This window comes from Rhinopithecus bieti, unplaced genomic scaffold (genome assembly GCF_001698545.2).
Source record: "Rhinopithecus bieti isolate Rb0 unplaced genomic scaffold, ASM169854v2 scaffold_28547, whole genome shotgun sequence".
Taxonomy (NCBI): Eukaryota; Metazoa; Chordata; class Mammalia; order Primates; family Cercopithecidae; genus Rhinopithecus; species Rhinopithecus bieti.
In genome coordinates this window covers 1,629,687-1,645,630 of record NW_016813480.1, presented here as the reverse complement: position 1 = coordinate 1,645,630, position 15,944 = coordinate 1,629,687, and the positions used below count along the sequence as shown (strand labels likewise).

Here is a 15,944-nt window from a genome sequence, read left to right as displayed (position 1 = left end):
CAATTGATGCTCTTTTAAAAATATATAAAAAAGAAAACAGCTCCAGGCACAGTGGCTGACACCTATAATCCCAGCACTTTGGGAGGCCAAGGTGGGTGGATCACTTGAGGTCAGAAGTTTGAGACCAGCCTGGCGAACACGGCAAATCCCCATTTCTGCTAAAAATACAAAAATTAGCCACGTGTGATGGCGCCCACCTGTAATTCCAGCTACTCAGGAGGCTGAGGCACAAGACTCGCTTGAATCTGGGAGGTGGAGGTTGCAGTGAGATTGTGCCACTGCGCTCCATCCTGAGTGATGGAGTGAGACTGTCTACAAAAAAAAGACAGAAAGAAAAATGTAAAGTAGAAGTGGTTTTAAAGTTTAGTACATAGAACCAAATTGCTTTCCAAGGGATATCAGTTAAACACCATTGATTTGTAAGTTGTAATAATTTACTAGCAACCCCATAGCAAACGAGTGCCTAATATCCTTGGGAATTGCTCTGTTCTTTGTATTTTCATGGTGTATTAGCTCTCAAAGTATGATTCCTTAACCAGAGGCCTCATTTTCATTGACTTTTAGGAACTTGTTAGAATTGTAAGTTCTTGGATCCCACTTCAGATTGTATCGGAAACTCGGGGAATGGGGCCCAGCAAACTATGTTTTAACAAGGCTTTAGGTGATTGTGACACGTGCTGACGTTTAAGAACCAGTGTCATCGCGAATTGTACTTTTTAAATGGGGACTTCACCTCTTACATGTTTTATAGAAATTTGTGTTCTTTATTTTTCTCTAGGCCTCTTGAGGGTAAGAACATATATTTCTTTAGTTTAGGTTCATTAGTACATAGTAGGTGCTCAGTATATTTTACCGATTTGAAATTAATCCTGTATTAAGTGCTCCTTAATAAATGAAATAGCTGGAAAGCAAAATTTATCATTTGACTTCCTTATGGACATTATAGTGTTCATTCAAATACAAACTAGGTAAATGCACAAAAGTAAAAGTTACAACTGTATTCACTTGTGTGTATTCTTCCGTTATATTGCTTTTATTTTATTTAATTAATTAATTTATTTATGAGATAAGGTCTTAAATGTTGCCCAGGCTGAATTCAACTCCTGGGTTCAAGTGATTCTGCTGCCTCAGCCTCCCAAGTAGCTAGGACTATAGTCACATGCCATGACACATGGCAGTATACTGCCTTTATTTAAGTAGAACATGCCACTTGATGACATTTTAATCATTCTACATTTGTTTTTCATTATGGCCCAAATGCCATGTAGAGATTATGATTATAGAATCAAAAAGTCCTGGGTTTGCATCCTACCTTTCTCTCTCAGCTATGCAATCCTTATTATCTTTATTTATGAAATAGGGAATTATACCTCATGGGATTGTTGTGAGAACTAAGAGATAATGAGCATAAAGTATTTGGCAGATGCAGAGGAAGGATCATTTTGAGGCTGTCTTCTGGAATTAGTTTTCTTAATATGGTTTCATCTGTGTTTCTTACCAGTCAGAGGTCAAAATTATCAGTTGTTTTGTTTGTAGGTTTTTTTTTTTAACAGACATAATGCCATGTTTTAAAAATAGTATTAAACATGTATATTATAAAACATTTGGCAAATACCAAATAACGTAAAGAAAAGAATAATAATCCTCCCTTTAAAAGGTTACCATTGTTGCCATCTGCTATATTTTCTTCTAGTTAGTTTACCATGGCTGTACTACATGTTGGGTTATCTTCCGTTCACTTAAAATATTGTGAGCATTCGGAAGTCGTTCAAGACAGTTAACAAAATTAAAGTATAGGTTGGTGATTATATTTGATTGTATATGATGGAAACATGATTATATTTGAATCATTAAAAAATACATGTCATTTTGATTATAAACCTGATAACATGTTTGTTCTAGAAAAATTTATCTCTAAGTGATAACTCAAATTGTTCATAAAAATTATTTCTGAGAAACAAATTTGTATTGTGCTATAAAAGGAAATGTTTTGAATGCATGAACTTTAGTTGTTCTTTGGTTATTTTGTTATAATGCCTATTTTTGATACGGAAGCTAGTTTGTCTTATGGAATTGTTATGTTTATTCTGTAATACAAGAGCACATTGTGATATACAAGGCGTTTATAGTAAATATGATTTCTTCTATATTTTTGAGATTTATGAATGTCTGTATTTTCAAGTTGTCTTCTTATGAATTACTCTAGCAGTTCCTACTTATGAATGTCTGTATTTTCAAGTCTTCTTATGAATTACTCTAGCAGTTCCTACAGAGGTTGACAGCTACCATAGCCTATTTCCTCTAGAACCACTGCCACCTCCCAACCGGATACAGAAATCAAGTAATTTTGGGTATATTACATCTTGCTACAAAGCTGTAAATAGCAAAGATGATCTGCCATATTGCCTTCGGAGGATACATGGTAAGGGAGATAAGTTATCTTCTTTTATAATCATATCATTGGGGCTAAGATTATTCAAACCTTGAATATATTATTTAACATATGAATGGAAATTTTTTATTTGGAAATTAGTACCTCATGAGCAATGTATAATATGGCATTTTCTTTTCATTTCTGATAGAATATGAAGGAGATGTCAATTAGAGTTTACTGTAGTAGAAAAATTGTCTTTCAGGTTTTCGTCTTGTTAACACAAAGTGCATGGTGTTGGTCGACATGTGGAAGAAAATTCAACACTCAAATATCGTAACTTTGCGCGAAGTATTCACCACTAAAGCATTTGCCGAGCCCTGTGAGTAACTTGTAATTGGTCTTTTTGCTAGTGAGCTTCATTATTTGAAGCCAGCTTTCAGTAATCAGTGTTTGTGTTTTATTTTAAGCTCTTGTGTTTGCATATGATTTCCATGCTGGAGGAGAAACTATGATGAGCAGACACTTTAATGACCCTAATGCTGATGCCTATTTCACCAAGAGAAAGTGGGGTAAGAAAAAGATACAGGCAAACTATATTTTGACTAATGCTTTTGCTCTGTGGAAGAGTAGTTTTCTGCTTTAAAATATGTATAATTTTTCCCTGTAATCATTTAGTTTAAAGACTGTTGCATTTTGTATTAGTCCATTTTCATGCTCCTGATAAAGACATACCCGAGACGGGGCAATTTACAAAAGAAAAAGGTTTAATGAACTTACAGTTCTTTGTGACTGGGGAGGCCTCACAATCATGGCAGAAGGTGAAAGGCACATCTCACATGGCAGCAGACAAGAAAAGCAAATGAGAGCCAAGTGAAAGGGGTTTCCCCCTATAAAACCGTCAGATCTCATGAGACCTATTCCCTACCACAAGAACAGTATCGGGGAAACTGCCCCCATGATTCAGTTATCTCCCACCGGGTCCCTCCCACAACACCATGAGAATTATGGGAGTTACAATGCAAGTTGAGATTTGGGTGACACAGCCAAACCATATCACATTTCAAAAATATGTCAAAGAAATAAGAGTTGATGGTCAAGAAGTTAGGAAATAATGTATTTTGCATATTGACTAAGATAAGATAGATTTTGAAGACTCCCATGGATATCAGATATTTAAATAACTGGGAATGTGTTAAAATTGTTTTCTCTTTAAAATGTTTTCTTTTAAATTATAATGCTCTCTTAATAAAGGTGTCTTGAAAAATTCAATAGCTTAGTTATTAGGAACAGTCTTTATGGCTTCCCCGCCTAAGTGCAACCGTTATGAATCTTTTAGTACATTTCTTTCCAGTCTTGCTTTGTTTTGTTTTCATCTCCTTTTGCATTGTTTTGTTTTTGTTTTAACATTTTATATCATATTACATCTTTTCTTTATTGTATTTCCCCTGTAGTTTTTATATTCTCTCAATATAATTTAATGATTCCTACTATGACTATATTGTTCTTTAGGTAATTATTTCCCTAAACAAATGCTTTTGTTTGAAGGTTGGATTCCATGTTACTTAATCTTAATCTAAGGTTTCAAAATAGAATTTTAAGTAACTTTTCCTTAAACATGAAATATTTTATTTTTTGCCCCTTTCTAATATATACTTAAAGAATTGTTTTATCATTGAGATTTTGCAAACAACCAGAATACTTGAATTCTAACAAATGTGTGTTAAAGGGTAAATGATTTCAGAGAAAAACAAATCCATTTTGAGATGTTCTATTCATTAATTTATGTATTTGGGGAAGGTCTCAGTCTCTGGGGGCAAGAAAGAAGCATCACATTATGCTTTTAATCTTTTAAGTTTTCTTGACTTGAAAATTAAAGAGGAGGGGAGAAAGATTTGAGTCCATATTCTAGTATCTTTCAGATTGCAACTCTCTTTAAAGACTCTGATTATAGACAAAAATAGATTACTTCTGTTTACTTGTTACTTCACTTTTTGCATTCTGACAGTTGAAAAAAGAAAGTTGTGGTTACATGGCTGTTTCACATTTAACATAGAATGTGGTCATTTTTTTCCTTTTGCTATGTCATCTGTAGACACATGCATAATTTTGTGGAAGGGGATGTGGTACAACTTTTCTTATAGATGACTATAGTTGTTGCTCAAATTTATTTTGGTAGTAGCACCTGTGAAATGACTGTTGGCTTTAATTTATAACTGTGTTTCTCAACTTAAGCAGTATTGACATGTTGAGCTGGATAATAATTTTTGTGGGGGCTGTCTTGTGCATTTCAGAATGTTTATAGTGGCCTCTTCTTACTGAAGGGCCTGGTTCTGCCTACTGAATGCCAGTGGCAATCCGCCTCTGCCCCAGTTGTGGTGCCGGAAATATCTCCAGATGTTGCCAAATGCTGGAGTGGTTTCTTTTGAGACCCACTCTTTTATAGCATTCTTTTCCAGTCATTTTTTTTATCGTAATTATTCTGTTTTTGGTGTTCACTGATTAATATACTAATGTTTACGTTTTCATAGGAAATAGTCCTTTTTTCTAATATTTTAAAGTATTGTTTGAGTAGTCGTAACTTCCCTAACCATACCATACATGCATAAAAGCCTACCATTTTCTTACACTATGTAATTTATTATCTTAGCACAAATGAAAAAAATAGCAAAGTATAAGAAATATGTTAATTTAGAAAATGAGAAGAATAGCATACCATATGGAGGTGATACAAGATTCAGAATGAGTCTATATCAGTAAAACAACTAGAACAGAGTCTGGCAGACAGTAAGCACTATATATATATATATGTTTGCTGTAAAAACTCTGTTTCCTTATTACTACATTTATTAATAGTTTCATTTAAACGATTGATAGTCATTTTTAAGATTGTTTTGGCATTTGTTACCAGTGCCATTTTTTTGAACCTTCTTACACATATTTCCAAAGTGTATTATCTTCTGTCCAAATTGAGAGATAATTATTTTTGAATTTTGTATGTGCTGCTTACCGGAAATTTTATTCCAAGCCATAAGTACATATTTGTTATTTATTATAAGTACATAATTAACCACTTAATTATGTTGCTTTTTATAACTGGTTCACAAAAGGTTGTTTTACAACAATATGAATATAGGGTCGGCAGGGCGTAGTGGCTCATGCCTGCAATCCCAGCACTTAGGAAGGCTGAGAAATATGGATCATTTGAGCCCAGGAGTTGGAGATCAGCCTGGGCAACATAGCAAAACTGTCTCTACAAAGAAAAGAATGTAAGGACATATTCCTTGGAATAATTACAAAATCTTGATTAAATTTATGTGTCTCCTTTTCTACTGATTTACAATATATTAACAATGACCTAGAAAATATTATCAAAAACCACTTAATGAGTTGATAGAATACACCTTTGTGATAGAGGGGGCTGAGTGGTATAAGGAAAACAAACATTCAACATCAGTGATGGTAGAGACTTTTATTTTCATCAAGCCACACAAGGAACAGCTCTCACATGCCTAAATAATAATACAGGGTAGGATTAGCCAGCCACATTTTAAGTGGAATAACCTCTGCAGTTTCTGTTTTTATATTTATTTGGTTAACAATTAAATATAAATTCTTACTTTAAATAATTTTTATTCAATAATTATATGGTTACAGAAAAGAGCATTTCAGTGAGAGCCCTGTTGCTGGTAACAATATAAAAGTCATAATCTCAGACAGGAACCTTTGGGCAATAGATTAAACTTAAATTACACAGATACATACACACACATATATAAATTGACATGTTGTGCCATGAGTGTACATGAATTATCTTTGCTAATTTTGGTTTTAATATTTTAGTCTTTTAGTTGATTGCTTAAGATGTCATTTTTTGGATTTCTTTGCTGTATAGGTCAACATGATGGACCGTTGCCCAGGCAACATGCTGGATTATTGCCAGAATCTCTTATTTGGGCATATATTGTCCAACTAAGTTCTGCATTGCGTACCATTCATACAGCAGGTTTGGCATGTCGAGTTATGGATCCAACAAAGATTCTGATAACTGGCAAAACAAGGTACTAGCATTTTGAGTTTTGGTTTCTTTTATTGAGCATCTTACCTTTGACAACTTAGTAAACAAAACATGATTGTTTTAATTCTGCCTTTGCATATATTCCATCCAGAAGAACTTCTATGACTTTGAATTCATTTGTAAGCTTTTTTTTAAAAAAAATGTTGAATTCTGAATAAAATGCCTGGTTATTAACCAAAAATCTTGGGAAAGGTTAGTGAAGTATATGTGGTTAGGTTTAGGGGAATCTCAAAATAGTATCAGTACAACTTTTCTATGTAGCACCATGGTTCACAAATTCTAGCATGAATCAGAATCACCTGGAGGACTTATAAAACACAGCTTGCTGGGCCCTACCCCAAGAGTTTTTCATTCATAAGTCTGCACTGGGGCCTAAGAATTTGCATTTTTAACAAGTTTCTAGATGTTGCCGTTGCTGCTGTTGAGTCACATACTTTGAGAACAGCTAGTACAGTTATCAGTGTTGTCTTCACCTGAGTTTTGAGTTGCTGTAATTTTAAGATTGTCTTGGGCTGCATAGCATAGAGCTATAGATCTGGTACCAAGTTATTTAAGTTCATATCCTGGCTTTGATAGTTACTATTGATATGCCGTTGAACAAGTTACTTCTTCAAATTGTGTTTCGACAACCTTATTAGACAAGTGTACTACTAACTCCATTCTGCTTATTTATGAGGTACCCCTCAAAAAGTTATTCAGAGATTTGAATGAGTCATGTAAAATGCTTAGAACAGTGTCTGGTACATCTTTTGCAAGTGTTAGAAAGCTAACTAGTTCTCTTTTATGAATAACTAATAAACAGCTTGGAATGGTGAAAAGGACACTGACCTGTTAGTCAAGAGATGTGAGTTATAGTTCTGGCTTTGTCCGTTTCTGACTTTTACAGCTGTAGGTTTATCACTGAGCCTTAATTTTCCCATTTCCAAAATGGTGGTTGGTGGAGGTGGTGTGGGGTAGGTTGGAAGTTAAACTCAATTCTGAGATCTTTCCTAATATTTTGGGAAATGTTACTTTTCCATGAGTATGCAATTTTAAAAAAACTTATTTTAATTATTTTCTTTAAATTATCTGGTCCTTAAAGGTTGCGAGTAAATTGTGTTGGAGTTTTTGATGTTTTAACATTTGATAACAGTCAAAATAATAATCCATTGGCATTAATGGCCCAGTACCAGGTGAGTAAGAATTAACATGGATATTTACTTGTTTTCCTTTATTAAATACAAATTTTGTTCATTTTAAAGTATTTCCGTGTTTTAAGCCTAGATTTTAATTTATTTTGGAGTGGTCTCTGTGCAGACTTTGAACATGTATCTCCCCTCCCCTTCCTCTCTTTTCTTGTCTTCCTTTCTTTTCCCCTCTTTATTTCTTTCTCTCTCTTTTCCTTTCTTTTCTTTTGCTTCTGTCTTGCTGTGTCACCTGGGCTGGAGTGCAGTGGTGCAGTCAGCTCACTGCAGCTTTTGAACTGGACCCGAGCAATCCACTCACCTCAGCCTCCCGTGTAGCTGGGACTAGAGATGTGCTCTACTGTGCCTGGCTAAAATTTTTTTTATTTTTATTTTTTGTAGAGATAGAGGCTCACTATGTTGCCCAGGCTGGTATTTCTTAACCATTATGATGTATTTAGTGTAGAGCCCTTATAGGTTGGAATAAAGGGGAATTCATGACAATGTCAGAGACTCTTTTTTTTTTTTTTGTTAGGCGGAGTTTCACTCTTGTTACCCAGGCTGGAGTGCAATGGCACGATCTCGGCTCACCACATCCTCTGCCTCCCAGGTTCAAGGATTCTCCTGCCTCAGCCTCCTGAGTAGCTGGGATTACAGGCATGCGCCACCATGCTATTTCTGTATTTTTAGTATATAGATGGAGTTTCTCCATGTTGGTGAGGCTGGTCTCGAACTCCCAACCTCAGGTGATCTGCCCACCTCGGCCTCCCAAAGTGCTGGGATTACAAGCACGAGCCACTGTGCCCGACCTCATGACAATGTCAGACTCTTAACTGTTCAAAATGAAAATGTATTTATGTGATTTAGGAAACGTGTCCTAAGCATAGATAGATTAAAACAGACTAGTCAAATGAATGGATTATATTAAATGACACCCTTCTTTTTCACTCCTTTAATTACACCTATTATTTTTACTTTTAGAACACTTGTCTGACTACCAGTCATAAAATTTTAGAAATGTTTTCAGAGGTTTGTTGTTGGATTGCCATTTTCTAAGTAATTTTTTAAATTTAGTCAGAACATATCACTCACTTCTTATACATTATTAGTATTTGATTATTGTCTGACTTCATTTTATTAGTGTTGATTTAGGCCTTGTGATGTTTCTTAGCTATTTTGCTGCTGCTTATTTCCTGATTTAAATGATAAAGTATTGAATAATAAGAACGTATTTCTTCAAGCATTAAGAACAGTTGCTTTAGGCCAGATGCGGTGGCTCACACCTGTAATCCCAGCGCTTTGGGAGACTGAGGTGGGCGGATCACTTGAGCTCAGGAGCTCGAGACCAGCCTGGCCAACATGGTGAAACCCCGTCTCTATTAAAATACAAAAATTAGCCAGGTTCGTGATGGCACACACCTGTAGTCCCAGCTGCTTGGGAGGCTAAGGCAGGAGAATCGCTTGAACCTGGGAGGCGGAGGTTGTAGTGAGCCAAGATCGTGCCACTGCACTCCTGCCTAGGTAACAGAGCGAGACTCCATCTCAGAGAAAGAATAGTTGCATTTGCCTTGATTACTCCGCAGGTAACAAAACTAAAGTAAATAGGTTATTCAGTTTGTATTGGAATGCTTCACATTAGGATAGGCAGCTGTGATTTTAAGACAATTTTAGTTCTTTGTGTATAAGAAGTTTTTGGGTTTTTTGAACATTTATTAACTTACAAAGGTTTGCTCTAAGGCATAATTTCTTAATTACATGGAGAAACACCTTATTGTTCTTCTCTTTTCAACTTATTTTGTTTAAAGTTTTAGAAGAAGATTTTAATTCACTGATAGAATTTTAGAACAAAAAGGATAAAATGAGAGGTAGAGTCTAATCACTGTTTAGTATTTCAGTTCATGCATAAATCTCTTTTGCTGGTAAACCACAGACAGTGCAGTCCCAAAGACTTGCAGGCACTCATTGCATTCAGTTGTTTGCAGACGTTTCACATCCTCCTTCCCCTCTGCTTGTGCCCATCTAACCTCAGCAGCAGCCAAGCTGTTCTGGTTGATAGCAACATCTAGTGGGCAATACGGGGAGGAATGTGATTAGTTCTTTTTTTCCCCCAACAGCAGCATTGTGTTCTTCTGCCTGAGGGCATTTGCTGCCTCTTTCTTATCTGGAGATGTTGTTTCTTAGCTACTGTCATTCTTATCTTCTTATACTTAGTGCCTAACTAGTTGGCTCTGATTAATTTTTCTTTATGACCTTTATGCTTCCAAAAGTGACAGATTATTGACTTTTAAAATATTAGAGATTATATACACTTGGATATACATCCAAGCAGATAATATTAAATTTTGAAGGAAAATTACACATTTTAGAGCAGTACCATCATCTTCTAATGTAAGTATCTAGAAACCCCTGTCTGCATTAAAAACAAAAACAAAACTGCACATGCTCCTCATTCTTTTCTCAATAGGGTTCCTTTTCAGGTATGTTATGGGTTGTGTAGTTACCTTGAAAAACAAAACTTTTCGTAAGAAAAAAATCTCTTGAGTTCCAAACAACCAAGTTTATGTAAGCATTTAGGGTAACTTATTAATATTTGTAAGTCAGGATATGCCTTCATTCATAAAATCAGGCAACCTTCAATTAATTATCACCTCTTAATTTTTTTCAGCATTGAAGGATATATATCAGGCTTTCTGTTTTTGGGTATATATGTGTAGCTGATTTTTTAATATAGTTTATTATAGTAAGATATAGGAAAGAATTAAAGATATTTCCAAAGGGGGAGTGTGATTTTACAGAGAAGAGATACATGAGGAGTGCATTGTTTCTTGTAGTATATTTTTCATAGTCTGTTTCAGACACGTGAATAGAGACTGACTTTGAGTAAAATGGACATAAGTAGAGCCATAGATAGAATCAGAAAAAGAAATCAAGAAGTCGAGAATCAGGAAGAAACTGAAAATCAGTTGGGGGGCAAATCTCCTGAATTCAACAAATGGGGGGAAAACCAGATGGAGGTAAGAAGCAAAATAACAAATGGAAAATTATTTAGCTGAGAAATAAGGAAAGGAGAGTTACTGAGTTTTATGGTGTGAAACTCTCTTAATTAAGATTTTATTAACTTCTTTTGTTTAAAAAAACTTCTAATTTAATCTGGACTGTGTCACATGTGTACTTTATTTCTAAAAGCGGATGTTCTCACCTTGAGTCCGCTTTAGAGAGGTGGTGAGATGTACTGAAAATCAGATGTTCTTATTTTTTAAACCCATCTGGTTCTTCAGCTCTCTTGGATCATTTTGGTTTTCTGTCTCGTAATAGAGAATGATGGAATATTCTGGGAGGGAGGCTTAATACAGCATCAGTTCAGGGTGGAACAAACTGAAAATTCTGCTGCTCGAAGAGTTGGAAGACTGGGTGTTGGTATCTGCTGCTGAAACACGTGATAAACAGCCACAGTCTTTGCTGTGCTTTGCTGGATACTTTGAATTGAATTGCCCATAGAAATTTATAGTTGGCATTTACATGCACTGATTTCTTTTGGCTGAGATTTCTATAATTTCATGAATATAACTTGGAATGTTTTACTTGATCTAAAGTGTGATTGAGAGGCGTTCTTTTTGGAGTTCATCACAGTGTCCTCCAGCGAACAGAAATGATGGCAACAGTAATAGTACTCCTTCCCATGCCAGCTTCCCTCCTGCCATTCTGGTCTCCTGACTCTTCCACCAGTGAAGTTTACAAAGTTTTCTGGCATGAATCTTTGGATCTTTTCTAATAGATTCGAAGTAGTTTGTCTACCTAATCAGTCTGTCTCCTTATCTCCTGTTCAGTGTCAGATTCACAAATGCTAGTTTTGGATAAATTTTTTAGTATGAACTTTTAAATGTTATTTTAGTAATGGAGTTTAATGTTAAAATTTACTCATTATTTGGGTAGGGTGTTGTTAAGGATAACCATATAATGCTAGAATTTCACTCATGATTGCCTTAAAGTTACAAATATTCCAACAAACCAGTGGTTCTCAATCCTGGCTGCATATCATTTGTGGAAGCTTAGAAAAATACCAATACCTAGATTTTGATTCCAGACTGATTATACCAAAATTGAGACGAGGGGATGGCTACTAGATGATTTTGGTTTTGTTTTTAAACTCCTCAAGTGATGATAATGTACAGCTAGGCTTGAAAATTCCTTATAATAAACTAACGCTCAGTAAATGAACATGTGTCTAATAATTTAGATGAGTTCTCAGATTTTAAAGATCTGCAAATAATTGCTTCAGGTGGTTTCATGTTAATTCTGAAGTACTCCATTCTCTAAGGCATGTAGTTGTTGATAGCGTCTTACAAATCAGGGCCACCTGGGATGACCATACTGTTTCCTGGAGTTATAATAGGTGATAAAGGACTTAATTCAGACAGCTGTCTTTTGAAAATCCTTTTAGAAGGAAAGCCTCATAATGGTAAATCTTGAGGGGGAGAGGTTTTAGGAAAGCAGCTGGTGGTTCCAGAGCTTAAAGATCTGTTATAGTGTGAGTAAAAATAGTCTATTTGGAAACAAAGATAGATGGGATGTCATTCATTGAGGTTTGCAGCATTTTTGATGTTCTAGAGAATTTGCTCTAAAATCTGGTTAATGCTAATGTTTGTAACAGGATAACTTTTCTTCAAATAATCCTTCACATTCACACTATATTCTGGGAGTTACAGAAAATGAGAAAAGTGTGTATCTTAAGTTATAGTGGCCGTAGCAAATCAAATGTATAGTACCCTTAAATTTGTTGTAATAGAGAAGAATATTAGCTCTATTTAAATAAGGAAAAGTTAGAAAGAAAAACTTTAAAAAATGGCAATTTGTAGTTGGCATGGGAATTGCTTAAAGTCTGTTAAATCGTGGACCTAGAACTACCTTCATCAGAATTACCTGGGTGCTTTAAAAATGTTGAGCTGTTTTCTGGACCCACCCAGCGAGAATATCTGGTGGAGAGGCTCAGAAGTCGTCTTTTTAATAAGCTCCAGGTAATTCTGAGGAGCACCGCTGTTTGAGAATCCTGCCTGCAGCTTATTTATAATGATGCTTTTTCCATTTAGGCAGTGGTGTCAGTGTATGAAATGAGTACCTATGAAATGAAAATTAAAAGTTATGTTTATTCTTTCATGTCAGCAAGCAGATCTGATATCATTAGGAAAAGTTGTGTTGGCTTTGGCTTGCAACTCTTTGGCAGGAATTCAGCGAGAGAATTTACAGAAAGCCATGGAACTGGTGACAATCAACTATTCCTCTGACCTGAAGAATCTGATTTTGTAAGTTTTAATATATGATAAATTGTATAGAATGATTATTTGCGATAAGACAGAGCTTTTTTTTTTGTTTTAAGTGATTGTTTTGGTTCCCACTATTTAAAATCAAACAAAACAGAAACTTTATTTCTTTATTTTTATTGCAAAATAAATATTTATTTGATAAATTGATAAACCAGTGTGTTTAAATTAGTTATTGATGTTTTAAACATTTGGTCAAAGGGTACCCAGTAGAAGTTTATTGGTATCCACTAGCTACATGTGACCTTTTACATTGATATTAATTGAAATTTAAAGTTTACTTCTTCAGTTACACTAGTCGCATTTCAAGAGCTCAGCAGCCACATGTAATTACTGGCTGACATAATTGGACAGCACAGACATAGAATATTTACCTCATCTTGGAGTTCTGTTGGATAGTGCTGCTCTAGAGAGTGTGAAAGCCATCATGAATAAGCCTCAGGTGCAATCCAGTCATGTACTCTGGCCAAAACACCCATTCAGGAAAGCATTTGTGTGGAGACCCCCATGCTTATACTCCAGTGTCTTAAGATTCCAGATAATCCTTGAGTATGGAGTTGAGATTAATTTGGCTTAAGAGAAACCCGTTGTGGACTACTGTCACCATAGAAGGACTTCTCCCTAAGATATAGCTACTACTGAGAGATCCCAGAGGGTGGGCAACCACAACCTTGATTACAGTTATGAGCTGTACTAGAGAAGAGGTGCTAATCAACAGTCTCTTTTAGCTTACAGCTGCCCCTTCTGATCTTTCTGTGTAGCCCTGGATGATCCAGTTTCTTTTTGGACCAGCCCTGGGGTATGAATTGGGGGATGGAGGGTGGGATTGCCCACCTGTTGTTTGTTACACTGGCATAAATGTCCTGCTTGTGACAGCACTAGAAGCCAGTGGTTGTCTGGATCCTATTCATAATCAAATTCAAATACGATGATTTATCTTTTCAATAAAAATACTTGTTTTATTTATGATCACAACAGTGATTCCTAGCCTTAGTTTGCAAATACCTAGGATGCCTCAAATAATTTCAGGTTATAATCTCTAAATTTTCCTTTTTAAAAAAGTGGGGATAGAGGACATAAAAATAATCAATTAGCCATATGTTAATAATTATTGAAACTGGGTGATGATACATGGAGATTCATTACATTACTATTCTAGTATTATAAATGTTTGAAATTTTCTTTAATAAAAAAAGGATAAACAAAAAGGCCATACTTTAATAATAACCACAAACTAAAATTGATGGAGTGATTAAACCATGTATCAGGCCCTTTCAAACTGCTTGATGGGAATTAATTTTTTTAATTCTCCCAATAACCCTATAAATTAGGTACCATTATTAGTCCCATTTTAGAGATACAAAACTGAGCCACAGAGATCAAATAACTTGCCAAAGTCACATAGCCTGTAGTAACATTAAATATGATTAGCAGGGTACAAATATGTCCATAATTACAGATGAATTGCTAAGATGTAGTTTATTCACATGGGTGTAACTATTCATTTATCCAAAAAAAGAATGACTACTATATGCCAAATACAGGATACTTTGAATGAGGTGAACAAAATTCTCGTCTCCTGGAGCTTACACCCTAATGGGAATAAAGAGTAAATAAACATAAAAGCCAGTGAGATATTTTCAGGTAGTGATAAGACCTATGAAGAAAATAAGAGAATTATAAGCAGAAGAGTGAAGGAGTAGGAGACTGCTTTCATGAGAAAGGGCAAGAATGGCTTACCTATAGAATAAGCGGCAATAGATGATTGAGAATCTTTGTGTTCTAACAGGGTAACCCTTGAAATATGTAGTATTTTCTTCCACTGTTCTAATGATAGAAGAAATTTAGCTGGTTCCTTCTGCTGTGTGTTACTGCATTTCTCAGAAATGAGTATGTCATGATACCTTGTAAATTAAGTTTTAGAGCAGAGGACAGCTTCTTAAAAAGTTAGGCTCATTCGATTTAGCAAAATTGAAAACCCAGTTTTAGTTTTGAAAATTAATCTTTGAAGAGCAACAGGAAAAGCTCCACACCCCTCACCCACCCCTTTTAGTCCTCTCAAAAAAGTTTCTAAAAAATCTTTCCTTTTTTGGCTGGGTGCGGTGGCTCATGCCTGTAGTCCCAGTGCTTTGGGAGGCCAAGGCAGGCAGATCATGAGGTCAAGAGATCGAGACCATCCTGGCCAACATGGTGAAACCCCGTCTCTACTAAAAATACAAAAATTAGCTGGGCTTGGTGGCGCGGGCCTGTAGTCCCAGCTACTCAGGAGGCTGAGGCAGGAGAATCGCTTGAACTTGGGAGGCAGATGTTTGCAGTGAGCCGAGATCACGCTGCTGCACTCCAGCCTGGCAATAGAACAAGACTCTGTCACTCACACACACACACGCACACACACACACACAAAACTTTTCTTTTCTTAATTTATTTTGTTTTTTGTTTGTTTCCTTTTTTTTTTTTTTTTTTTTTTTTTTGAGATGGAGTTTCGCTTTGTTGCCCAGGCTGGAGTGCATTGGTGCCATCTCGGCTCACTGCAACCTCTGCCTCCCGGGTTAAACTGATTCTCCTGCCTCAGCCTCCTGAGTAGCTGGGACTACAGGCGCCTGCCGCTATGCCCAGCTAATTTTGTGTTTTTAGTAGAGACAGGGTTTCGCCATGTTGGCCAGGCTAGTCTTAAACTCCTGACCTCAAGTGATCTACCTGCCTTGGCCTCCCAAAGTGCTGGGATTACAAGTGTGAACCACTGCACCTGACCTGTAACACTCTTTTCATCTAGCACTTTTGTAAAGGAGGGTTTGAGAATAGAAATGGGTAAGTGAAACCCTACTTCACTTTTCTTTCTCATTTCCATAGTAGTGAAAATGTAGAGAAGAGACATGTTTACTGTTTCTCCATTGGCTCTTACAATTTTCCAGAGGAATGAAATGTAATATTTAAGCTTTAAGAATGAGCTTGACTTGCATGAATTAAAATGTTTTCAAAATTTTATGTGCTAAGATGATGGCCGCTGAAACAGT

At 35.8% G+C, this 15,944-nt stretch overlaps 1 protein-coding gene across 4 annotated transcripts in view; it reads left to right on the top strand.

Annotated features, from left to right (window-relative positions):
* Positions 1–15,944, top strand: part of PAN3 (poly(A) specific ribonuclease subunit PAN3) — a 127,300-nt gene that overhangs the window by 97,193 nt on the left and 14,163 nt on the right. For 3 of the 4 annotated variants that reach the window (XM_017848497.1, XM_017848500.1, XM_017848499.1), the window contains 6 exons: positions 2,261–2,422; positions 2,637–2,753; positions 2,842–2,943; positions 6,267–6,432; positions 7,531–7,621; positions 12,773–12,912. In XM_017848497.1, coding sequence (XP_017703986.1) covers positions 2,261–2,422; positions 2,637–2,753; positions 2,842–2,943; positions 6,267–6,432; positions 7,531–7,621; positions 12,773–12,912 — 778 coding nt within the window. The remainder of the gene's footprint in view (positions 1–2,260; positions 2,423–2,636; positions 2,754–2,841; positions 2,944–6,266; positions 6,433–7,530; positions 7,622–12,772; positions 12,913–15,944) is intronic. The other variant, XM_017848498.1, reaches the window with a different exon arrangement.